The following is a 25,826-nucleotide window of genomic DNA, read 5'->3' as shown; positions in this document are numbered from 1 at the left end:
TCTTTCTTATGCTCAGTTATGCCCATGGTGTATTGCTATCATTAATTTCTTCCAAGAATATTTTTGGTCATCAGTGTTCTGTCTTGTATGTGTTTTCTTTTGTTAATTTTGTCTTTATTCTTTGTTATTTTTTTACTCCTACCCCTTCTTTCTCTTTTTCTATTTTATAGTTTCTTCAATTGAATGTTTAGTTCATATATTTTCAATCACCCTTCTTTTTCCTTTTGGTACAATGAAAGATATCATTCTGTTTTAATGCTTTTCACCCTAAACTATAATTTTAAATTTATTTAAATAATTTAAATAAATTTTAAGAAATTTGTTTCATAGAAATTTGTGAAAATCATCATAACTTGAAGAATTATGACAATGAGTCATTCTGATGGCTGTGTAACCAGTACCTGGGTTCAGAACAGAATATTCACATTATTCTAGAGACTTCCTCACAGCCCCACTCACAACCTCTCTCTTTCAAAAAGGTAACCACTACTCTGACTTCTAACATAGATTATGTTGGTACCAAAAAATTTCATCATCTTATAGGTACCTTTTTATCTTTATATAAATGGAAGCATAGAATAGGTATTCTTTTGAGTCTGGATAATTTTGCTCAGTATTATGTTTATAGAATTATTCTTTTATTTTCATGTAGTTTTTGTTGACCTCATTCCTGTATTGTATTCCATTGTATGAATATACTACAATGTACTTATCCATTCTAATGTTGACTGGCATTTGAGTTGTTTCCAGTGTTTGACTACTGAAATCATGTTGTTCTGAACATTCTTGGACTTGACTTTCATTGCACAGACATACACATATCCTAGGCATGAATCATAGCACATGGGTAAGTTCAATTTTAGTGGATACTGTCCAAATAGGTTTTCAAAGTGAATGTAATGATTTCCGTTCTCCTTACTAGAGTACAAGAATTTCCATTGTTCACAACACCATTTCTTGTATTGTCAAACTTATGAAATTTTAGCCTTTATTTGAATATGCAATTAAAGTCCATGGTGGTGTTTTCTTTGTAGTTCCCTTGTAACTATTTCCAACCATCAGTTTTCAACCTGTCTCTATTCTTTTTCTTTTTAGGTTTTGTTTTCAATTCTGCCCTGAAGACACTGCATTTGGGATACCCAGCCAGGGCTGGGTGATTCACTAGATCTCAAGAGGACAGAGCCAAGTGTCAACCAAGGACATCACAGACTTGCAGGCTCAGCCGGCATCAGTCCTGAGCAAGGCTTCTGCCCAGCGTGGAGTCCCCTGGAGAATCAGCAAGCCTAAGAAATATTATCAACTCATTGCATTAAAGTCTACTGCAGGTTCCTGCTGATATATTCCAACCCATTTTTGAAAAAGTAGTGTTTTCCAGCATCCTCACCTGCCCAGAACATACATCAGAACTTGGGAGTTTCCTGCTTATTAATGAAAGCTATGAAGTCTAAGTCCAACTGGGCCCAGAACCCAAGTTGTAGAATAATGGTATTTCATCCAACCAAAGAAGAGTTTAATGATTTCGATAAATACATTGCTTATATGGAATCCCAAGGTGCACACCGAGCAGGCGTGGCGAAGATCATTCCACCCAAGGACTGGAAAGCCAGACAGACCTATGATGATATCAATGACATCTTAATAGCCGCTCCCCTCCAGCAGGTGACTTCTGGGCAGGCAGGTGTGTTTACTCAATACCACAAAAAAAAGAAAGCCATGACCGTGGGTGAGTACCACCACTTAGCAAATAGTGAAAAATACCGGACTCCAGCACACTTTGATTTTAAGGACCTGGAGCGAAAATATTGGAAAACACGCCTCTATGATTCACCAGTATATGGTGCGGACGTGAGTGGCTCCTTATTCGATCAAAACACGGAGCAGTGGAACCTTGGACACCTGGGAACCATTCAGGACCTGCTGGAGCAGGAGTGCGGAGTGGTCATCGAAGGCGTCAACACCCCCTACCTGTACTTCGGCATGTGGAAGACCGCCTTCGCCTGGCACACGGAGGACATGGACCTTTACAGCATCAACTACCTGCACTTCGGGGAGCCCAAGACGTGGTACGCGGTGCCCCCGGAGCACGGCCGGCGCCTGGAACGCCTGGCCAGGGAGCTGTTCCCGGGCAGCGCGCGGGGCTGTGAGGCCTTCCTGCGGCACAAGGTGGCTCTCATCTCGCCCACGGTCCTCAAGGACAACGGCATCCCCTTCGATCGGGTCACTCAGGAGGCTGGAGAGTTCATCGTGACCTTTCCCTACGGCTACCACTCTGGCTTCAACCACGGCTTCAACTGCGCGGAAGCCATCAATTTCGCCTGCCCGCGCTGGATCGATTACGGCAAAGTGGCCTCGCAGTGCAGCTGCGGGGAGGCCCGGGTCGCCTTCTCCATGGACGCCTTCGTGCGCATCCTGCAACCGGAGCGCTACGAGCTGTGGAAACGCGGGCAGGACCGGACCGTGCTGGACCACACGCAGCCCACGGCGCCGGACAGCCAGGTCCTGAACGCCTGGAGGGAGGTCCGCGCGCCCGGGGGAGCCGCTCTCGGCCAGAGGCACCACCTGCCCCGCCGCGCTCTGCGCCCCCGTGTGCCTGTAGCCGCGGGAGGTGGGACCCGCCACCGAGTCCCTGTGCGTGCTGTGTGCCGGCGCCCCTCGCCGGCCCGGGGTTCTTGCTCTGCCGCCCAGTTCGGGGCTGCGGCCACCAGCACCTCCGTGGAGCCCGGCCCGACCCAGCCGCCGACCCCAGGTCCATCGGCCCCGGATCGCCACCCAGCTGGAAGATGTGGCCCTCGTCGTCGTCCTTGGGAACAGGGCGCTCAGGAGCCAGCTGCTCCCCCCAGGGCTAAGAGGAGGCTTTCGTTACACACAGCTCTGGACCCAGAGGCTCAGCCCCTGCCTGTGGATGCACCCTCGCCGGACAGCGCCGCCCCGCTCAGCCCTGGGCTCCAGCATCCCGCCACGGCTTCTGGCTGTGGTTGTGGCCCCGTCCCCTAAGCCCAGGGGATGCCTTTCTACCCCACTGCTCCTGCGTGGGGATCCTTTGAGACTGGTCATATTTACATTTCAGAGCTTTGGGTATTTGCAGGTCACTAGTCTTGCGTGAGAGTGCCTCCTGTGCTGCCGCTGGACGTGCTGGGTCCGTGGTGTTTACCAAATTCTCCAAAGTTTGTTCTTCCTTCCAGACCCTGGAATCTTTGGACACTGCTAACTCCTGTGTCACAAACTGAGGTTTCATGCACTGGACACTCTAGTGTCTCTGGGAACTAGGTCCTGCTGAGGTCGCCAGAGCCCAATCTACCTCACACTCCCATCCTGTGGGCCAGCTCTGGATGCTGCTGAACTTCTAAGGAATCCTGGGCTTTGATTACTCTCCAGTCTCTCTCCTTTTCCTCTTCCCCCTTCCCTTCCCACTTTTCTTGCCAAACTAGGCCCTCTTGACCAATTAGGTCAGTAGAGACTAAGATAATAATTGATAATCTTTCTTCTTTGATGTATTGAAAATGTGTTCTCTGCCAGTATGGTAACTAGAATGTTAAAATCTGAGTTTATTAAATATATTAAAGGTAACCAGAATGTTAAAATCTGACTTTATTTTTTGTGTTGTTCAGTCAGTCAACTGAGAGGTGGTCGTTTTTCCTGCACTTTTCTTAATAATTATATCAAAACATTTCAAGCAAAACTTATTTTTATGAGCTTGTTCCCTTGTGTGATGTTGGTGAGTGAGTTTGGGGTTGATTGTTGGGTTCCAGCTGGCTGGCTGGGTTCGGGGATTTGATTTGCAGGCCTATCGGAAGGATGAGTTGGTGGAAATCACCTGGCATGTGGCTGATCCAAGTTGCTAGGAGAGATGAGCAAACAGAGGACAAAAAGTGCCAGCATGTGAAAATCTTCTCTCCACGTCTCCACTGCCTTCTCAATGCTGTATGTGTATTTCACATCATTAAGTCATTGACACATCCCAATAAACCAATCCACAAATAAAGGAACAAGACAATTTCAAGTGGGCATATGTTCTGTGAAGAGATTAAAGGGGATGGGATGCTAGTGCAGAATGGGCAGTGTGGTTCCGGTGGTCAGGGAATACTTCATAGAGCAGCAGACCTTTCTGAGTCCCAAGTGACAAGAAGGAAGGTCCAGAGCTGACTTCCACTTGGATGAAACAACAAGTGTAACAGCCCTAACATAGAGCTTGGTGTTTTTGTGTGGATAGAGAGGAAGCTCATTTGTGTCTGGGGCATAGAGAAGGGGGAGGCAGGGTCCAGGGTATGTAGGACCTTGTAGCTCATGTTTAATATTTGAGTTTTTTTCAACTTGAAATGAGAAGGCATTGGAAGTTTAAAACAGCACTTGACATGATATAATCTGCATATTTAACTAATCACCTTAATTGTTCTGTGAACCCCTTGGGGGCAGGAGAAGTAGTTAGAACATCTAAGTAATACAGGTGAGAATTGATGGTTACTGATTTAGGCCACAGTGTTGAAGATGCACAGAAGTGGCCAAACTCAGAATAAAGTTTGGAAATTGAAAATGATAGTTTGGATGCAGAAGGAACATGTGACTCCAAGTCTAGTTGTTACTGTGACATCACACTGCATGTGTCTTGTTTTTTTTTTTTTAATTAAGAAATAAATTTAGGTTTCATTTCAGGGGCCAAACATAGTCAACCTTTTCAGGTATTGAAGCCTCCAAGGAATTGGTTCTTAGGCTCCAGAATGTGCTCTTCTGACAATTTCTCTCCTATTTTATAGGCTCACCTCATGGATTTGCTGTGACTTAGAGGAAAGGCCAGGCTTAGGAAGCAGAGGGGCCTGGCTCAAATCTGGCTCAGGATATGCCATCTTGGACAAGCATCTGAACGCTCTGGTCCAGTTCCCCACATGGCACACTGAGGAAATAAGATTAAATAATAAGATGTGAGTGAAGGCACCTTAGTAGGCACTCTGCTTCTGTCTCTACCACCACCCCAGTCCAAGCTACCATCTCTCATCTGGATCTTTATAAATGTTTTTCTTCATTCATTCTGGGCCACTCCAATCTGCCCATTTCTGCCCAGAAAGCAAATGTGATTGTGTCTCCGCCATTGAAAGATCAAAATCCTCATCATGATTTATATAATATATCTTTTCACACTGCAGGACATGAGCCATTAGTGGGTCATAGAAACAACTTTGTGGGTTACCAGCAGCATATTTTTTAAAGGGGAACAAAATAGAACACAGCAGAAATACTAGATTGCAATGTCGATTTTAAGCATAGGGATTATTACATGAAGCTTGTTTTCTCAATAGGGTCCGGGTCCTGCTGAAAAATGTTTGATGGCCTGTAGCCTATGATCCCTGGAATTCTGTGTCTCCCGCCTCCTTCAGCCCTATTTCTCATAATCTTCTCCCAGGTCTCTGTTCTCTACCCACACCCACCTTCCTTAAATTCCCCCAACATATCACGTTCCCTTCTGCAGGGAGACCCCTTAGCACATGCTGCTTTCCTCTTTGCCTAGTTCATGTCAACCTCTTGGTCTCAGTCCAGACAACACTCTTCAGGCAAACAACTCTGAATCCCCGGAAGGGCAGGTTCTCACAGCTCCACGTTCAGTGTGTGTCATTATTCCTTTAATAGCCTGCTTCTTTGATTAACGACAAGCTTTCCCACTAGGTTTCGTCTGCAGGACCGCAGGGACCCTATTCTTGTTTACCACTGTACCCAGTCGCCGAACCCATGTTGGCCCATAGGCACTCAAGAAAGAAATAATGAATCAACCAACCTACCAACCAGTGATGTTGGCCGGTCTCGTTTCTTTCTTGGTTTTGGTTTTGATTCTAAGCCTCGCAGTACCAAGTAAACCACAAGAGCTGTCCTATTTCCCTAGGTTAGGAATTTCCTAGAAGAGGATTTTTAACTTGGATCTCCTGGCTTCTGATCTGCTGAAACTTCATCAAAGTTGTGTCCGTGTATTGGCGGATGAGCATTTCGTTGGGAAGGGGAAGACTGATTTCCGTCGGATGTCACTGGGTCTCCCTGCCCATCAGACCCAAAGAGCCACAGTTCTGAGGGCATCTCACGCCGCCTCTTTGCATCCTTGAGGATCCCTGGGGCGCGCTGGCGCAGGAGGCTTCTAGGCTCCCAGCCCCGGGGACGGTTCTTTCCCGTTTCCTCCGATTAAGCCGACCCGGTTCATACCTTTTAGTCTTGGGAGCGCGCGTCCCCGAGCTTCCGACCGCAGACTGCAGAAACCAGGCGGTGCAAGTCCGGGCGCATCCCCGCGCCCGGCCCCGGGCCTGCGCAGCCATCTTCAGGGAGGAGGGTGCGAGGGAGGCGCGGCCTCGGGACGCGGACCCGCCCCCGTCGCCGGGGCCGCCCAGCCCGGCCCGCAGAGCGCTAGCTCAGCCGCGCCGCCCCCGGCTTCCGACTCCGCCGCGGCCCCGCTCGGCGGCCTCGCGCTCTCCCGGCCCGGCCCGCAGACGCGCCATGGGCCCCGCGCGCTGCTTGGCGCTGGGCGGCCTCCTCGCTCTGGCCGGGCTGTTGGAGGGCCGCCTCGTGCGCGAGCAGGAAGCCGGCTTCGGCGAATGCGACCGATTCTTCTACGCTGGGACCCCGCCCGCGGGGCTGGCGGCCGCTGCCCACGTGAAGATCTGTCAGCGCTCCGAGGGCGCCGAGCGCTTCGCCACCCTGTACAGCACCCGGGACCGTATCCCCGTGTACTCGGCGTTCCGCGCCGCGCGCCCCGCGCCCCTGGGCGCCGCCGAGCAGCGCTGGCTGGTGGAGCCGCAGGTAAGCGAGGCGCTTCCCAAGCCCGGCCTTTGGGCTGGCCTCCCAGGGCGCTTTGCAGCCACCGTGAGCGGTAGGGCGGGGAAGGGCAGCCCCAGCCTTCGGTGCCAGGGTCGGGAAACCCGGGTTTCCACCCGCCCCACCGCGCCCCCGGAGTTACAGACCGCCTCGTCCCCTGTCAAAGCCACGGCCAGAGCTGGGAGATTTGCGACCCTTCGCGTAAGCCTCAGGGCTCCGAGGCCCCCAGTGGGAGGTGGTTCTCTCTGCACTTCAGAGTAGACATCTGCAGTGTCTCATTCACTTCCTGAATAATGAGGACTGTGAGACGGAGACCCAAGAGACCACTCAGATCTTCGGGACGCGTAGACTGGGAGCTCACAGGTCGTTGCCACAATTCTGTGGGATGGGTGGGTGAGTGGGCATTTTCATGCCCATTTTACAGAAGAGGAGATAAAGGCTCAGCGGGGCGATGAGACTGGCATAAAGATGGGGCAGGTCTTTTGGCTAGAAGTTCACTGCCCTTCCTACTAGGGAAAAGCTTTTCTTCTGCAGAGGCCACCTGAGCCTGAAAAGCCTTCCCTTCTGCACAGGACATTGAGTAAATTCGATCTGAAGTTAATGTTGGGTTAGGACAATGAAATAAAGGTATGGATTTTTAGAAATGCGATGGGATAGTTACAAATAGTAGGGACATTGACTACCTCCTACTAATGGGAAGAACAAACCTGTTTCTCCTGGCTCTTCATATCTACATTATTAGACCACTTGGAAATCGTGTCATCTCTCAGGGTTTTCTGTTCTGTCTGGTGAGAGTGACCAAACACTCCAAGAGGCTCCCAGAGGTCCTGCTGAACCTGCCTTCACACACCCTGCCCTAGGTCTGCTCAGCCAGCCTCCCGTGGAGAACACCGTGCCAGGCTCCCCTTTCCCAGCGACCAAGGACACCCGATCTGGGGGAGGAGCTGAACACTCAGCCCACCCATTCTTTTTTTTTTTTTTTGAACTGGTTGACCTTGATCTTTTTTTTGTTTTACTTTTTTTAACTGAAGTATAGTTGACTTACATCAGCCTGCCCATTCTTGATGGGCACAGCTGCCTAGGCATTGTGAGCAGGGGACTGGCTTTCAGCTGTTTTATTCAGAGCCCTGGGTTGTAATTTCTATAATATCATTCAGTTATTTCTGGCTCTAAGACCTTGACCAGATCTCAGGCCATCTGCACCTCTGTCTCTTTACCTTCCCCACAGCCTGTTGATGTCAGGACCTATGAGATCAGGCATGTGAAAAAAGCCTTTGTAAAGTATACACGCTTAAGGCATATATTAACCTAAGGTTAGTTTGCCCCCACCTGCACCCCTAGAGCTCTCTGTGTTTCCCCCAGTTCCCCAGTATGCATGTGATTGCAGACCTGTGAGGAAAATAGATGACCTGGTCCTTTCTCACCGAGGATCTCATGGATGGCTTGGGGAGACAGAACATACATGTGAGGAAGACGTGGGATGCATGCTGAACAAATTTCAGTTAAATCCAGAACTACCACATTTAGTAGTCACCCACTGTGTGCCAGGCACTTGGGGTGCCAGGGGAACAGAGTGGAGCTCTGGGACTCAAAGGCTTCCTGGTCTGCTGGGTGAAGAGGTGGCAACACCTCTGATTAGAGCCACGCTGCGTGGGTTTAAGCCTCAGTTCTTCCACTGACTTGCTGTAACCTTGGGCTGGTTGTCTTAGAGGTAATAACAGGGTGATTTTGAGGATTGAATGAATTACTCCATATAAGGTTCTCGTGCCTGGCATATCGGTCCTAGCTGTTATTATGACATAAGCAAAACATCCTCAGTTTAAAAAGGTAGAAGTCTTATTAGATTTAATCCGTCTTGGAGGTGACGGGGTAAGCCTTTGGATCAGGGTGACATTTGTGCTTTGCCTGGAAGGATGAGGCGGAGTTCAGAAGGGAGACAAGGACGAAGACATTCCCAGCAGAGGGGACATGCTGCGTGAGAAACGCATGGCCGAGTCAGGGATTAGTGTGTGGGGCGTGGTTGGAGCAGCTAAACCAGTACAAGTGAGTAGATGACTCAGTGAGTAGATGACTCAAGTGCTCAAAATAAAGAGGAGTGATGGAAGGGAGGGGTCAGGTACGGAGGAGTGATCAAGGAAGGTTTGGGGCAGGGGTGTGGAGCAGAGCCATTTATGCGGTTATTGAAGGAGCCCAAAGGAGCATGACTCATTCAGCAGAGAGGAAATGGACAGAACCTTCACATAGGCAGTGGAGACCGTGGGCCCTGGTAATGAGGGATAGGACTGGAGAGGTAAAATAGGATGGGGAAGGAGGAAGGAGCTGGTGGGGTGGGAGGGAATAATTCCACATGGCAGCTTGAGAGGTGAGAGGTGCAGTGGTTCAGAAAAGCACAGGAGGCCCGAGTTCCCGACTGGGGAGGTGGGAAGGGTCCAGTGGCTGAGCACAGCTGGAAGGATGCTTTTCTCTGCAAGACAGCCTTGTGCTGCCCATCCCTCCCCACCCCAGTGTCCAGTCAAGTCAGCCAGGAGCCAGGGGCTATTAGGAAGGAGGCAAGGAAGGAGAGAGGGGGGAGAAGCCGCCCGATTGCCATGCTGTCAGGCTCTGGAGCACACTGCAGCAAACCTGCCCCCCTGAGGCCTGCCTCCCAGCCAGTGTGCCCACTGCAGAAAGATGCTCAGGGCTCAGCGTGGACTTCTGGCTGCTTCCAAGCACTCTGTAGTGCTGAGTCACCTTGTGCCCACATCACCTCTTTAGGAGGTTAGTGTCACCAAGAGCCCCAGCAGATAGAGGAGGAAGAGGCAGGGGACCAAAGGAGCTGGGTGCTTGCCTTCGGTAGTTAATCAGGTAGGGCTGTTCTGACCCTGAGGCTCCTGAAGCTCAATTCAGCAGCTCGCAAGGCTGTCCTGCAGTTTGCCTTTGGGAAAAAATAAAAACAACCGAAAACCTCCTAAATCGAAGATGATAGAAACTTAGTCACTCGTGCTTAAAAGCTTTAGGGTGTTTTAAGCACTCTTGTGCTTAAAAACACAGGGACCCAGAATTCCACCCTACAGAATGCAGTTTACAAGGGCCCCGTGCCCTGGCTCCTGTCTTTAGCTCCGGTCTGTCTCCTACCCTTCCCCACCCTCATGTACTGTTCTAGCACTATCTAGCTGCCTGGAGTGCCTCTCATAAACCATTCTGTTGGTCACATTTGTCCCTTTGCTCATGCTGATTCCTTTTGCCCCAAATGCCCTTTCTACACTGCCCCCCTCTTGCCCCTCTCTGCCTCCCTACTCCATCCTTTAAGACTGCCGAGGTGTCACCTCCTCCAGAAAGAACAGCCCACCTGAGTGAGGTCCACTTCCTGAGTTAGGTCCACCCCACAATGCTCCCTGTAATTTCTCTATTTTTGTACATACCACATTGTTTTATAACTACCTGCTTGTGGGTCCGTCTCTCCAGTGGAGAGACTGAGGGCTTGCATTTCTAGTGCCTAGGACATAGAAAGCACTCAGTAAGTGTTGAATAAACTCATTTGATGTTCGGAGGTTCAATCAGGCAGCAGTGGGTGAGATATTCTGCTTGAGCTTTCTTGGTGGAGAGCTGCCTGCTTTAGAAGCTTGCTTCTCAGCTAGCCAGCAGTCACTGTTCCAAACGTATTCCATATGCAGAGCTGGAACCTTCCTCTAAATCCACCCCACCTGTTCTAGCTCCGGCCTTTGGAACTACCCCAGATGATTTCGATCTCTTTAGCATCAGATGACAGGATCCCTCATCTGAGAGGCCTTCTGAAGGACATAATGAGAACTTTAAAAGGAAGCAGAGGGACTTCCCTGGAGGTCCAGTGGTTAAGACTTTGCCTTCCAGTGCGGGGGGTGCAGGTTCGATCCCTGGTCGGGGAGCTAAGATCCCACTATGCCTCCTGACCAAAAAACCAAAACATAAAACAGAAGCAATATTGTAACAACTTCAATCAAGACTTTAAAAATGGTCCACATCAAAAAAAATTTTTAAAAGAAGGAAACAGAGAAGACAGAGGGGATGTTGTGGGTTTTATGTGGAATGTGGTCACCTTTAAATTGAGAATGGGGAGAAGGCAAGAAAGAGACGAGACAGTGTGTCCCTATTAGCAGGACAGAGATGGTCCGGAGGGTTTGCAGTCAAAATTGAGAACTGGGTTCTGGTTTAGTACAGGGAGCCTCAAACCTTTTAGTTGCTCAGCTCATTTCCATTTAATGGAAGAATTTTTGGATAAGGTACTAGTGATGCCTTTGCAAAGGATGTTGTCTATTCACTCTAGAAGCCAACGTATAAGACCCTGTCATGTCATTTAAAAAAAACAATTTTTTTTTTTGGCCATGCCACGCGGCATGTGGGATCTTAGTATCCCGACCAGAGATCAAACCCGTGCCCCCTGCAGTGGGAGTGCAGAGTCTTAACCACTGGACCGCCAGGGAAGTCCTCAAGACCCTGTCATTTTGTAAACGTGAATATTGGAAGGAACTGGTTTTATATTCTGCTTATACTTCTTTAATCTTACAAAAATACTGTGAGGTAGATCTTATTCTCTTCATTGTAGAAATGAGGAAACTGGCTCAGAGAGGTTAATTGTTGTGCCCAAGGCCACACAGCTTGGATTTGAACTCATGACTAGTTGCTCCTAGTCCGGAGCAATTTTGATGAACCATGGAGATCTTTGACTTCCCATGGATCCACTGCATTAATGGTCATAGGACTTCAATTCTCATCTTTTATATGGAAATCTTAATTTCTACTCCATTTCTCTTTCCCAGCAGTCGTAGGACAAGTCAGAGCACATATTTTTCTCTGGAGCAAGTTACGGTACTTGCCCTGTATCGGCAGAACATTTTAGTGATGTTTTGTCCTGGAACAGTCTAGTGGTGATGGAGCTGTGCACCATTCTTTCAGTCCAGACTTAAATTTGGACAATCCAGGAAAGGAACTGTCATTTACTCATCCCTTACTATGTGCAAGGATCTTCACAAATTAACTCATTCACAGAACAGCTCTAGGTCCTATGACCCATGGTTTATAGTTTAGGAAACTGAGGTTCAACGTCGTTAAATAACTCATCCAAGGTCACACAGCTGCTACATGGCAAAGTCTGGCTTGGAGCTTATGGCTGTCCCACTCCAGAGCTCTTAGCTCTCTTTCTGCTCTACCATGCTGCTTTCCACTGACAACGTCAGTATTTTCTCTCCGGATTCCAAATTGACTGATTTGTTATCTTATTTTTATTTTACTGAACTAATCCAGTTCTTTGGATGATGTCTGGCTTGGCTTCTAACACACCATTCTGGAAATCTCAGTTATAGCTCATGGTGATTGAATGGAGCTTTGCTTGAGGAATAAAGATTTCATTCGTTGGGTTTTAATTCCTCTTCCCTTTAAACTGTCAGCTCTACAAGTGGAAATATGAGAAAATAAGTCCTCCCGTTTGCCAGTAGCTTTCACTGCCAGTGATCTGATCTTGCTCCTAGAATTCCTGTTAGTTCAAAAATGTTTTTCCTTCATGTTGTGTATCTTGTCTCCTGAGTGGTCACGTACCCCTTTGGTTAGTAGAACTTGACATCTATGGCAGCAATAATTCGTTGCCTGCTGACATATCTATTTGGCCACTGAAAGGAAGGAGAAATAAAAAAGAAACCAACTCGTAGGGTGAACCCAAAATAGAAGCACCATTTAGTATTCCAGTCATGCTTTTATTTACCCAGTGCCTGACAGACGTGTGGCTCATTCAAAGGAGGTCAAATGAGGGCATTTAATATATATTTATTTATTTTTTAAACTCATTTGCAGTTTTTTAAAATATTTATTTATTTATTTATTTTATTTTGGCTGTGTTGGGTCTTCGTTTCTGCGCGAGGGCTTTCTCTAGTTGCGGGAAGTGGGAGCCACTCTCCATCGCGGTGCACAGGCCTCTCACTATCGTGGCCTCTCTTGTTGCGGAGCACAGGCTCCAGACGCGCAGGCTCAGTAGTTGTGGCTCACGGGCCTAGTTGCTCCGCGACATGTGGGATCTTCCCAGACCAGGGCTCGAACCCGTGTCCCCTGCATTAGCAGGCAGACTCCCAACCACTGCGCCACCAGGGAAGCCCCGGGCATTTAATACTTTTAATCAAAACTGAAAATATGAGTACTTCTCCTTTTGCAGAGTAAATAGTTGGATGAAATAGGATTTGAAAACATAAATTAGATTACATGTTCCAGTTGACTTGCACCTTCATTTTAGGGGTGGTTGAATTGCCCAGGATGCATGATTGAACAGGGACCATGTAAGGAAAAGGCCACGGTTTATGTGTCTGAAAGACTGGGCATCCATCATAGCCTCAGGACACACGGAAGCACAGGGAAAGGAAAGCTGGGTTTATGAACCATAAAAAGGTCTTTTGTCATTCTTGGGTATTTCTATTGTATCTGGAACCATGGAACCCATGATAACATTGGACACCTCCTTCACAGCCAAGTGGACCGTTTGGGATGGTTGATGGTCTTGCTTCTGCACCTCAGTTGACAGACTTCACCCCTCTAATCCCTACCATCTGCACCCTGAGGTCCAAGCTGCGACCATCTTCATCCAGGCCTCTGCAAAACAGCTTCCTGACTGGCGAACCCATCCCACCTGGGTCTCCTTTAGCCTTTCTCCACCTGGAAGCCAGAGAAATTCAAAACATTCATCTCATTGTATCTCCAGTGGCCTCACTAGAAACCCTTCAGGGCTCCCCATTTCTCTTCAGATAAAGACAAGTCCTTATCAGGGTCTCCAGAGTCCTGCGTGGTTGGTCTCCCGTTCCCCTCCCGGCCTTATCTGGCGTCACACATTGCCAGGCCTTAACCTCCGGCCACTTTGGCTTCTTTCTATTTTGTTTTTGTTTTTGTTGTTTTTTATTTCTATGTTCTCGCCCATCATAGGCCCTTTGTACCCGCTGGGCTTTTTTGTCTTCCGTGATATTCCCACCTAGGTCAACTGCCCATAATACTCTCTAGTGGCACCAAACACACCTTTCTTTGCTAGTGTGGTACAATTATACATTTGTTTGTGTGACTAATTGAGTGACCCCGATTAGACTGTAAGTTCCATGAGGGCAGGGCTCAGGCCTATCACACTCACCATCGAATCCTCATTGCTTAACACACTGGCCAGCAACCTTTTCTGTAAAGGGCCAAATAGTAAATAGTTTAGACTTTTGGGCCATATGGTCTCTTTTGCAACTATTCAACTCAGCTGTTCTAGCACAAAAGCAGCCACAGACAATGCATAAATGAGTAGGTGTGGCTATGTTCCAAGAAAACTTTATTTATGAAACAGGTGGTGGGTCGGATTTGGTGCACAGGCTGTAGTTTGCCAACTCCTGGTCTAGCATGATGCCAGCACTGATTAAGTGCTTAATAAATGTTGAATTGTGAGCATCCAGCAGATACGGGTTGAACACCAGCAGTGAAATTTGAAAGCTGTGCAGTCTTATTCCTGTTATGGCATGGCAGCCTTAGATCTAGACCTACGGACAATTTCCATGAACCTTTTTAATGGGGTGCTGGTGGCGGTTCTTTATCATATTTAGGGTTTTTTTAGGATTATAAAAGTAATATGTGCTTATGGTAAAAAGATTCTTCTGAGCATTTTGGAAGTATATAAAGAAAAAGATCAACTTTTCACAGATAGCCAGTCTTCACAGTTTGTGTGTATGGGTGTATGTGTGTGCGTAACGTTCCAGAAATTTCCATTACATATAGAGAGACATGTGTACTCTCACATCCTTTATTCTAGTCAAGGCTTAGCACCCTTTTGGACTCTGTGAAGCCACATCTAATGAGCCTCTCAAACAGTCAGCACACTTTTCGATGAGCAAATCTGCACGGAAACATAAACAATTTGTCTCATTAAGCATTTTTGCTAGAAATAGAAGGCCTGGAGACTTGAAATGCAAAGTCTATTGCATCACCTTTTTCTTTCAAGTCTGTATCATGTATAACTGACTGATGGCCTGAAATAATCCTGCTTTCTTCCCCCTCCCCTCATTCCTGAGCACAGGACGTGTTATTCTTCTCCTCTTATAGAAGAGACAGGGGCCCAGGGAGTCACTGGTCTGCCCGAAGTCACAAGGCCAGTAAGTGACAGAGCTGACAGATGTCCTCATTTCCAATCTGGTGTTCTGTTCGGTCACTAAACCCTGCTGCCAAGTAGTCTCACCTTTAGAGGAACTTGAAAAGCTCACAAAACCCAAGAGAAGAGGTCAAAGAAATGGAAATGATTTTGCCTGGGGGCAGATTTACTAGCCTCAGAGGATATATGTGACACAACATTGAGAAGCAGATGCTGTCTCTTTTGTGCTAAACACAAGAGGTCTTAAGCTTCAACAGCTTGAGGAGGGTTGAGGTTGGATGCAAATAAATCATTTCCTGACATGAGAGCTATGATGCTGTGGAAATGGGTCCAAGGGCTATCAAGTCCCCTTCTCTAATGATCTTTAAGATGAAGGGTACATTTTGCCTGTTGGCTTTGGAGAAGGGCCATCTCTTATAGTTAGTTACAATCTTGTGTGGAGATCGGCTATGCGCCTTCCCCAGTTTTCAGATGAGGGTGATGCATAATTGAGTTGATAGTGGTACCTCATAGGCCGCTGTTCTGCACCCAGGGAGCTCTTTGACCAGGCTTGTCACTGCTCTTGCTTTTCTGCTTCCATATTGGATGCCCTTCTGCTCCTGGGGCCTCCCGTTCCAGGCCAGTCAGAGCCTAGGAGTTTCCTCTCACTCATTTACCTAATACATGTGGTCACAGCCAATCAGCAACAAGAGTTTATCATCAATTTGTTCTCTTCTCTGTCAACGAATTGGGGTTTAAGAGGTAGGCATGTAATTAGAGGGATCTTCAGTGGCAGAAACAAGCTCACCCTGTTTATTATCTGTTCATCCCTTTATTCATTCCTGGGCAGCAGGGGGAGAATGTTAGCGTTGCAAAGGCTGAGTCCCCAGACCTCGGCTGCTGGTTGATCCTTCTATCAGTGTTTTTATTGTTGTCAGCATCACAACCATTTATTGAGTTCTTGGGTCTAAGCCCAGAAACAGGAGTCCATGATGTGCCCTGCCCTCAGGTGTCCTGTTAACTTAGTCGGGAAGGCAGATCAGGCATAAGAAGTGGTTTACTTAACTCTCTCCCACCAGACTCTTAGGCCTGAAGGGGCAAGGATTGGGCATACGGAGCTGTTAAGAAGATTGGTTTTGTAGTGAGACAAAACTGGGCTGAGTGCCAGCTCTGTCAGTTACCAGCTGGTTGACCTTGGAAATGTTACTGAATCTCAAGGAGCCCCAGTCCTCATCTGTGGCCCGGAGCTCATAAATCGTCCCTACCCTATGGACGAGTTAGGGAGGCTCAGTATGACCGCGTTGTGTCTACACTCTCAATACGTGTATGTTAAGCATGTGGAATGAATAAGTAACCTTTGCTTCCCAGCCCATGCCTGCCTTGGAGACAACCAGGATGAGGGTTACCGTGCCCTTAGGTCTGACCCAGTGTTATTGCTGAAATGCCCTTACTTCCCCCGTACTCCTGCTTCATTGCCGCCTTGCCTGTGACGGGTCTCCGCTTTTTCTGAGTTCAGCTGCTCCAGCACTATCCTCTGTGTTCCTTTGCCCATTGATCCTCTCCTCTGTTGAAGAATTTAGTAGAAGTGCCTTCTCTCAGTCCCCGGGTGCCCCTCTGATCTGTTCGAGATCTTCTGCAACCAAGGCACACGTGTCTCTTCCTTTGTGCCCGAGATTTAATCCAGGTGTCTAGACGGTTCGGTTCCTGGCCTGCAAAGTCCCTGCCCCGATTCACTTGAGTTCTCATAAGAGTAAGACTCCTGAGGTTTCAGGCTTTTTGATACATGAATCCTAAGCTTACCCAGGCTTATTTAGGTGAAGGGCAGGACTGCTGTGCAAGATCACTGGTAAATTCACAGGCACAAGAACAGGCCTCAAAGGATCCAGAACAGGGAAGCTTCTAGAAATCAAACAGTCCCACAGAGTCCTCAGGATCTTTCTCCCACCCTCCTCTGTCCTTTCTCTCTTAACCAGTCCTTCTGCTTTCCCATGGGTCAGGCTGGCTGCCAGTCCTAGCGCCCATCTAGCAACCTTCACACCCTGACTGTTGTCAGGCTTTGAGCTTCTTGGATCGAGAACCCAAGAGAGCCATCTGGTAGGCTGCTGTCCCTACCAGGCTGGCTGTCCCTTGGTTATGCCTGGCAAGGAGGAGGGTAGGAGAGGGTCATGTGCTAAGAAATACCACTCTTTTAGAGATAGTGTCAGAAGTACTTGGTTAATTCAGAAGTAGGGGTTGAATGTGGTGCATTGGCTGACAGGGTTGGCATACCCGGTGGTTGGCTGGGAGAGCCCAGAGTGGGCAGCCAGATTAGACTACTCAAGGGACCCTCACTACTCAACAGAACCCATTCTGCGTACCAACCATGTGTGTAATTCATGCTACAAAAGGCCCCGAGGTGGGTGTGATCTCCTAGGACCGTGTGAGCTGGGGTCTTGGGAAGGATCTTACTGAGGCTATATCAACCAGGGTCTGGGAAGGAAACAGGTAGACCTCTCAGAGTAGTTTAACTGACAGAATTGAATGAAGAAACTATTTGCAGAGAATTAAGGGAGTCAACAAGATATGGTGAAGTACCCAGGGCCTAGCCATCGCAGGAAGCTGTCACCATCCCAGGCCTGTGGGGTCAGCGGGGAGCCTGGGGAGAGCTGTGACTGCAGAGGAACTCAGCCAGAGCCAGGACCACAGCAACCAGGTGGGGAGGGAGCAAGGGAATACATCCTCTCTCTTCCCCCCCTCCCACTGGCTGCCCCAGTCAGAAGCCAGAGGGCAAGAGAGCTCAGATGATGTGGTCCCTAGAAATCAGCCTCCTGGGACACAGAGCAGAGCACAGGAGCGAGTGGAGAGTGGATCTGGGGGGCCAAAGGAGACCACCCAACACAGGAGCGGTGAGGTTGGAGCTGGGCCCGGGCACCCAGCTAGGATATAAGTAGCGGAGGGGAATGGTGAAGGCCCCCCTCCACCAGTGTTGACATGGGCGGCAGTACAGAGGGAAGCAGGGCAGCATTTACATCACAACCATGTAACTGACTCGGTTGGGGGGCAGGGATTGTCCTTTTCTGGTTGAAGGTAAGGGAAGACTTGAGAGAGGAAGTTGGAGAAATTGGGGGTGGGTCGAGTCATGACTGTGCTAGTTTGTCATTTAACCCGGAAGTATAGGATGCTACTGAAGATATTAGAAAGAGTAGTGAGATATGACCCCAAAAGTATAAATAAGCAAAAAGAGACTTCTCACTTCACATATGAATAAGGCAGGAAATTCATGTTTATCCATTTTGGGGATCAGAATATTAGCTGCTCTGATGGGTGGAGAATCCGAATGGCCCTATAGTACTTTATTCTCTTTCTTGGCATTATCATTCCAGCTCTTGTGGTTTGTGGATAATACCTCTTGGAAAGTATTAATAGCGTGTGAATAAATTAAGCCCAGCTGGGCCGCTACCAGAAATGATGCAGTAAGCGATTGTGTTTCGCTGCTGTCCATGGACCCCCTGCATCAGCGTCACTTGGGGTGGTGGTTAAAAATGCACTTTGGGGGCTTCCCTGGTGGCGCAGTGGTTAAGAATCCACGTGCCAATGCAGGGGACACAGGTTCGAGCCCTGGTCTGGGAAGATCCCACATGCCGCGGAGCAACTAAGCCCGCGAGCCACAACTACTGAGCCTGTGTGCCACAAGTACTGAAGCCTGCGTGCCTAGAGCCCGTGCTCCGCAACAAGAGAAGCCACCGCAGTGAGAAGCCCGTGCACCGCAACGAAGAGTAGCCCCCGCTCGCCGCAACCAGAGAAAAGCCCGTGCACACCAACGAAGACCCAACACAGCCAAAAATAAAATAAATAAAAAATTTTTTTAAAAAATGCACTTTTGAGCCCCACCCCAGGCCTACAGAATACACCTCTGGTGTGAAGCACACAAATCTACGTTTTTAAATGATTTATTTTTTTATTTTTTGGCCGCGCTGCGCAGCATGAGGGATCTTAGTTCTCCGACCAGGGACCAAGTTGCTTCTAATACAGACTGAATTCGGAGAACTCTAGATTTAAGGAAATATCACTAATTTCTTGTAATAGCTGTCCAGACAGGGGCTTAATTCCACCAGAGACAAAGGAGAATCTGATAGGGACCCAGCCCAGGAGTTCTCCATTTAGAATCACCTGGAAAACTTTAAAAAAAAATCCCGTGCTGATCTCCAAGCACTAACCCCCCCCACTCAAGCTTTTTAAAGCTTCCAGGTGATTCTAAGAACCTCTGATCTCTGAACACAGAGGTGGAAAAAATTAGAAATGGAGATGTCTCAATTTAACTGACTTGTTTGAATTCTGTAACACATTGTCAAATGCTAAGAATAATTGCTCTGGAAAAGAAACCGAGAGCACAGAATGGAAAACTGGCTTCAGTGAGTAAAGAGGAAGATGACCAGGGGTGTTGTAACTTGAGAAGGTACCGGAGGTCTGGAGAGGTCTTAAAGGCGCCGGCGCACTTTCTCAGGCTCCCGGGAGGGAGGAGCAACCGGAGGAGTTCCACGGGAATTTGTTTGCTCTCCAGGCCACCCCCTGGCCTCTTCTCAGGCCTCCCTTGCCCGTACCCAGTGCCAGTTTAGGATTGGGGCATTTTTTTTTTTGAACGTCCCCCCTTTCATTTTTATTTTTTCAAATTCTGAAGACAAAGGAAGGTCTGAAATGGAAGTGGAGCATCGTTTCATTCCCTCCTCTGTTCCACCACCTTCCGACTTAGGAGGAGAGAACTCTTAGGCCGTTTGTCTCCCTTCTGCACGGTTCACCCCACGCTGTCTGTGCCGCGCGCCTACGATGTGCACGGCACAAGGACAGCTGGAGATGCTTGCTCCTCCCCAAAAGCAGGGAGGTGTGTGGGCAGCGTGGTGAGCCCAGAGGAAGGGTGATTCAGGGGGAGGAAGGCTGTTCAGGAAATGGAAAGCCCTGCATTTCTCATTCCTTAAAAAAAAAAAAAAAAGGAAAAAGCATCCTTCTAATTCTTCTAAAGCTGTTTCTGTTCCCAAGAGGATAAAGAATATTTTAGATGCCAAGCAGGGAGGATTTTTTTTTTTTTTTTTTTTTCTTGAATGGGTGGGTCAGAACTCTGTTTATGCCTTTCCTGAGAGCTGAAAGGCCTGGTGGTTTATTCCTCCCCAGACGTCCTTCCGTGGCTCTTGTGGCCCCTCTGGCCTCCTGCTTCTTTTCTGAAAGGCAGCTCTTTCCCAAGCTGGGTATTTTTCCTGGTGGGTCCTCAGATCTAGTTCATTCTGACTTGTGGGAGTGTGCAGAGGGCCTGTCTGCAGCGACCAGCCCCAGCTCTGATAAGATTATCTGATGTTCCGATTTCAGCTGCAGTTTTAGTTCCTTGTAAGGGGGGCCCCTCTGACCCACCTGGTGATGGGCAACAGGATGACAGCAACTCTTTAATATCTGTGTGTGTGTGTGTGTGTGTGTGTGTGTGTATCATAGTTCACACAGCAGAAACAAAATTGGAACACCCACTGTTCAACTTGTCTAATGATTTAACTCTTGTTGAAAAATAAAACAAACCCCAAAGGAAATAGCCTCTCTGTCCCCACAGAGTTAGATAGGAGCTCACTAGGTCTCCCCCATCACAGGCTCTTGTCTGAATCATTCCCAGCATGTGCTTATCTAGCTTCAGCCTAAGCTTCTGCTGAGGAAGGAAACTCCACCCTTCCCAGGGCGAATCAGTGCAAAGTTTCACCACCATTTTGATCATCCTTCTTGAGGACCAACTTTCCCAGGGGGAAAGCCTGGAGCAGAACTAGAGGACAGTTCGTTTTCTCTGGAGCCCCTCTTTTCTTGTCTGCAAATTGGAGGACATCCTATGTGCACGTGTAGGTTATTGTGGAGCTCAAGGGAGATCATTCTTTCAATGTGTCGAAATTAGCTCACTGGTGTAAAGGGCAGACCCTTCCCCACCTTGTCTTTGGAGATCAGCCTGCCCAGCGGGATGGTTCCCTCACGTTCCACAATCCTCAGCACTGTCCACACTCCTGGCAGCAGCTCAGCAGCAGCAGGGCCACCCCTGACCCCTCCACCTGCCAGCTGCTGGCACAACGCACCCAGTCTTCTCCCCGTCCGCACGTGCCCCGAGCCAACCTTGCTCCTCACTGCACTTGCTTAGTCCCCTCACATCAGCAGGGCCGTTAGCTGTCACCTGCAAGCCTTGGCCCCGTCCCATCCGGACACTGACAAGTGCCGAAGCTTCGTGTTTGTGTCCTGCAGACCACTGCCCCTGTCCCCAGCATCTCCTCCTTACCCCCCCACCCCGCACCCCAACCAGTGACCAGTTCCCCCATGGCAAATCTGTACCAGGTGACATTGGTCCCTGAGGTGTGCGTGGATTTTGCAGCCCAGGAACCCTCAGGGACAGGGGCTTCTGTTCACTGCCCCCCCCCCCGCCCCTCAAGCCCGTCACCTTGTCATCGTCCCCGTGAGATGCTCTCAAGCCCCAAGGTGCTCCCTTGTACGGAGACCTAGGTAGCCCCACCCTCCCAATGCCCCCTCTTCCTTGGATGCAGGTGGGGGGCTGCAGGACAATCTTTGCTTAAACCTGTAAGCCCTGCTTCTCCAGCTAAGGCTGTGTTCCTCTCCTGCCTTTATGTAAAAACTTCTCAAACGGAGGTCTGTCTGCAGCCTCCTCTTGCCCATATCCACTCACTTCCACCACCTGTCTTCCTTCCTGAGCCCCCTGTGGAAATCGCCCTTTGAAGCCTCACTAAGGACTCTTTAATCATCAAAGCCCTCAGGCTTTGTCTCCATCCTTCCCTTTCCTCTCCGAGCAGGTGCCACACACTGTGATCCTCCTCTAGGAGAAGCTTTGTCCTCCCTTGACTTTGATGTGACACTAGAAGATTAATTCTCCTAGGCTCCATCAGTTGCCCAGTTGCCCCTTCATCCCCTCCCTCCCCTCTCCCCCATCCTCTAGCATGGCTTCCCTGTGGCTTTTGGCCTCCCTTCCTCACCTAGAGGCATGGGCAGGGCTAGGAGCTTTTGATTCTGCGATGCTGGGCGTAGGCTTGGCTGTGCCACTTATGAATTGGGTGAGCTTGTAGCTGTCACTTACCTGAGTTTTAATTTTCCCATGTGTAAAATGGAGATGATGATAATACTTAACTCTGTAGGGTTGTATGAAGAGCCAATGGGATGCAGCAGTGCAGTGTTTTCTAAACGATAGTCATTTGCAGACCCGCTTCACAAGAGTCGACCTATACTACTATTGACTTGAAATTTGGTCTTTGCATTGACTTTAAATCAACTCATTGGAAAATAAATTTAGTCTTATCCTAAATAATCATATCCATGAAATCATGTGTAGGAAATGCTGGTTATATCTTCCCAGAACACATTAAACATAAATGCATAACTATTAAAATATCAATAGAAGCATCCATTGGTTCACTTCTCATTGTCCATAAGGCACCACGGGGTTACATGCACTGCAGTGGAAGTCTTTTTTTTTTTTTTTTAAGATTTATTTATTTTTATCTATTTATTTATTTTGGGTGTGCCAGGTCTTAGTTGTGGCACGTGGGATCTTTGTTGAGGCACACGGGATTTTTTTTTTTTTTTTTTGGCCGCATTGGGTCTTCGTTGCTATGTGCGAGCTTTCTCTAGTTGCGGTGAGCGGGGGCTACTCTTCGTTGCGGTGCTCGGGCTCTAGGTGCACGGGCTTCAGTAGTTGTGGCACGCTGGCTCAGTAGTTGTGGCTCTTGGGCTTGGTTGCTCCACGGAATGTGGAATCTTCCCGGACCAGGGTTCGAACCTGTGTCCCCTGCATGGGCAGGCAGATTCTTAACCACTCTGCCACCAGGGAAGTCCCACATGGGATCTTTTAGTTGCGGTATGCAGACTTCTTAGTTGTGGCATGTGGACTGTTAGTTGTGTCATGCGGGATCTAGTTCCCTGACCAGGGATCGAACCCAGGCCCCTTGCATTGGGAGCGTGGAGTCTTACCCACTGGACCACCAGGGAAGTCCTCTGCAGTGCAAATCTTATGTGAGTCACACCACAGTGCCCGGACCCCAGAAAGTGTGTGCACCAGGTTGAGCCTTTGTTACTCCTCTGTGGCCAACCTAGCCTTTGTGCCCAAGCTCCAGTTCTGTATCTCCAGCTGCTATCAAATATTTCTGCCTGTCAATGTAGTCTCCTCTAAAGATCAGCCTGTCCAGTTTCCCTCCACTGCCCCTCATTTCTGGGTGACCTTGGCTCCAGCCTTGGACATCATCTTTTACCTTCCAGGGACCCTCCTGCATCAGCCTTCACATCCCGACGCTCCTTCCTTCCAGAATCTCGCACATGTCCTTCCCTATCCATTCCCTCAGCTGCCTTGTGGTCCAGGCTTTCCTGGCCAGTGCCGCCAGGTGTATATCACCCTGGAATTTTACATCCCTAATGACGCTCCAGCCTCAGAAGCCATCAGGGAATGTACCCTATGTACAGGTCAAATTTAGACTTGGAAGCATAGCATTGAAAACACCCAGAAAGCAGAATGGAGCAGTAGTGCGTTAAGGTCGCTGAAGTCACACCACGTGGGTTCGCGACCTCACCCTCCCTCACCGACAGTGTGACATCCGCACGCTACTCAACGACTGAGCCTCAGTTACATCTTCTACAAAGGAGGTAATAGGGATCCTGTTAGGATTTAAAAAGATACGTTCTGTAAAACACTTACCATGGTGCCTGCTACACAGAGAGTGTTCAGTGAGTCGCAGCTATAATTATTCTATGATCAGTTATCTGTATGTCAGATCATTCATAGTCTGGCCCCCTGCTATCCCTTCCAATTAAACCTTTCACTTTTCCTTACTCAGAGTCGCATTTTCACAGGCTGCTTGTCTCTGCCCTCCAGCCTTTGTGTAGACGTCTCGTTAAGCCTTACTGACCTTTCTGTTTTTCTAAGTTTATCAAAATCTTGCACATCCTTCTAACCCTGCCTCAGCTTTTGTTTTCTCCAAAAAGTAAGATATCTTCTCTGACCTCATTTATTGTGCCCTTCCTTCCTCTGGATCCGATTGCTCTTTTTCTTCATCACATTTATTTGGCACTTAACTTTATCTGCATTGCACTGTTGTTTTTTCTTGGTTTCCTATTTAACTTTGTATGTATCCGTATCTTGTTTCCCTAAGTTGCTCGTGAGTTTCTTGATGTAGAGGCCTATTTTGAGGCATATGAAACAGTGATTAAGAGCTGCAGCTGTGGGGATGGACTTCCTGAGTTCATGCCGTGACATCACCACTCACTAACTGTGTGACCTTGAGTAAGCTACTTAATCTTCACATGCCTCAGTTTCTCTACCTGTCAAAATGTGATAATAAAAGTACCTAGTTTTCATGAGTTTAGATGAGTGAATACTTAGTGCAGCCACTTACTGATTTAGTACAAGTGAAATTCTTAGAATAGGGCCTGGCATGTAGTACTTGATAAGTGTTGGTGGTGTTATTATTACCAGTCCTACTGCTTTCTCCTACAGTAGTGATCACACATAAATATGCTTAATACATATTGTTGAATGGGTGCCTATTTTCCCTCCAGCTCTCCTCAATTTTCTATTGGTCTACTTTTCTTACATGCATATTAGCAGGAAAATTGAAAGTCTCCTTTCATTTAATTCCAAAGCAAAAAAAGAAATCCCTTGGGTTTAAATAGCTTTGGCTGTCTGGTTAAAGGAAACAGACCAACTCGTTGAGAGAGAGAAACAGTTGGTTTTTTTTTTTTTGGTACTAAATTTGAAGAGGAATTTTTTTATAAGATTATTTATGGGGCAGGATGCTGGTGGTTGGGGAGCACTCATTCTTCTAAAACCTACCTAGCATGTTGTGATTAGGAAAAAAAATTTTCCATTAAACCCAGGAACTGTATCAAATTATATCAGCAGCCCAGGAGGACTAGGTCAACAGGGAGGTGGATTACACAGAGAGCTTTGTGCCTGTCCCTACATCCAGCGATTCCGCTGGGAAACCAAAGAGAAAGATTAGTGGTGCTTGCAAAAGGGCAAGTGCAACCCAGAAATTGTAATCTGAAATTACATCTTACATCATAGTTGTATTTTTGTCTTTTGGGAGCAGTGTTGTCGGTAATTTACTGTAATTACTATAACCAGATCATTAAACTATGTCTACAGAGAGCATGGAAAAAAACACCTGCCCTTTGTGTGACAGTGTCTCAAAGAATATATTAGACTTTTAAATCAAATATTCTTATTATTTTTAGTACAGTGTTCCATACACGAATCAGGTATTTTAGTTACAGACACACTTCGCCATTCCTTCAGAAAGTGAGAGTCTACCAAGACATAATGGTTGTTTTGTAGAGTTAGGAAGCATGATGATGAGGCGGAGCTGTTATACCAATTTTATTTAGATTTTCAGATGACTCTTTAACAAATGACATTAGAACATTAGTCATCTTGAGATCAAAAGAAAGTTTTGTCATAAGTTAAAAAACTGGTTTTAAGACAGGAAGTAGAAATCATCATGGGCATTTCTCTCAGTGGAGATTAGTTAGCAGACTATTATAAGGGCCTGGGATTTAATATGTTTTATAAATTATATGGTAAAGTGATTTCATAATGGAATATCCATTTTTTTAATGACTCTAAGTTGCAAATACAAAATCAATGGAAATAAATTTCAGCAAGACAGAAATGCCTACATGAACAGACAAGAGAACTATAGGTGATAGATAATGCAAAGGAATTGGTAAAAATAAACAAACAAAAACCAGACAGAATCAGATTGTTTGTAAGCTGGCTGATGTGATTTGGCAAAGGTCTGGGAGTCCCTATATCCTATCCTTAGTGAGAGATTTCAGCCTGTAAAGTTCTTGACACATCAGTAAAGGTGTTGGAAGATACTGTTCTACTTACACCAAACAGGTATCCAGTAGGTGGTCTAAATAGAAAAAAGGAGAATTAAGCAAAGTAAGTAAATTTGGGGATGAT

The 25,826-nt window shown here is 47.7% G+C and overlaps 2 protein-coding genes across 2 annotated transcripts in view; both read left to right on the top strand.

The window, feature by feature from the left end:
* Positions 1-1,008: 1,008 nt before the first annotated feature.
* On the top strand, positions 1,009-2,994 carry LOC118899486 (lysine-specific demethylase 4D-like). Its single transcript, XM_036861274.1, has one exon. The coding sequence runs from the start codon at positions 1,429-1,431 to the stop codon at positions 2,992-2,994; it is 1,566 nt and encodes a 521-aa protein (XP_036717169.1). The 5' UTR covers positions 1,009-1,428.
* A 3,186-nt stretch (positions 2,995-6,180) lies between these two features.
* The window catches only part of ENDOD1 (endonuclease domain containing 1), a 29,177-nt gene continuing 9,531 nt past the window's right edge, over positions 6,181-25,826 (top strand). The window contains exon 1 of the mRNA XM_036859952.1: positions 6,181-6,771. Coding sequence (XP_036715847.1) covers positions 6,469-6,771 — 303 coding nt within the window. The 5' untranslated portion in view covers positions 6,181-6,468. The remainder of the gene's footprint in view (positions 6,772-25,826) is intronic.

Source organism: Balaenoptera musculus, chromosome 8, assembly GCF_009873245.2.
Source record: "Balaenoptera musculus isolate JJ_BM4_2016_0621 chromosome 8, mBalMus1.pri.v3, whole genome shotgun sequence".
NCBI lineage: Eukaryota > Metazoa > Chordata > Mammalia > Artiodactyla > Balaenopteridae > Balaenoptera > Balaenoptera musculus.
Note: the sequence above shows the minus strand (reverse complement) of the source record. Positions and strands in the feature narration are given on the sequence as shown.

What these genes read in the sequence shown, in the direction of transcription:
- LOC118899486 (XM_036861274.1), top strand. Translation starts at nt 1,429, where the DNA reads ATGAAAGCTATGAAGTCTAAGTCCAACTGGGCCCAGAACCCAAGTTGT.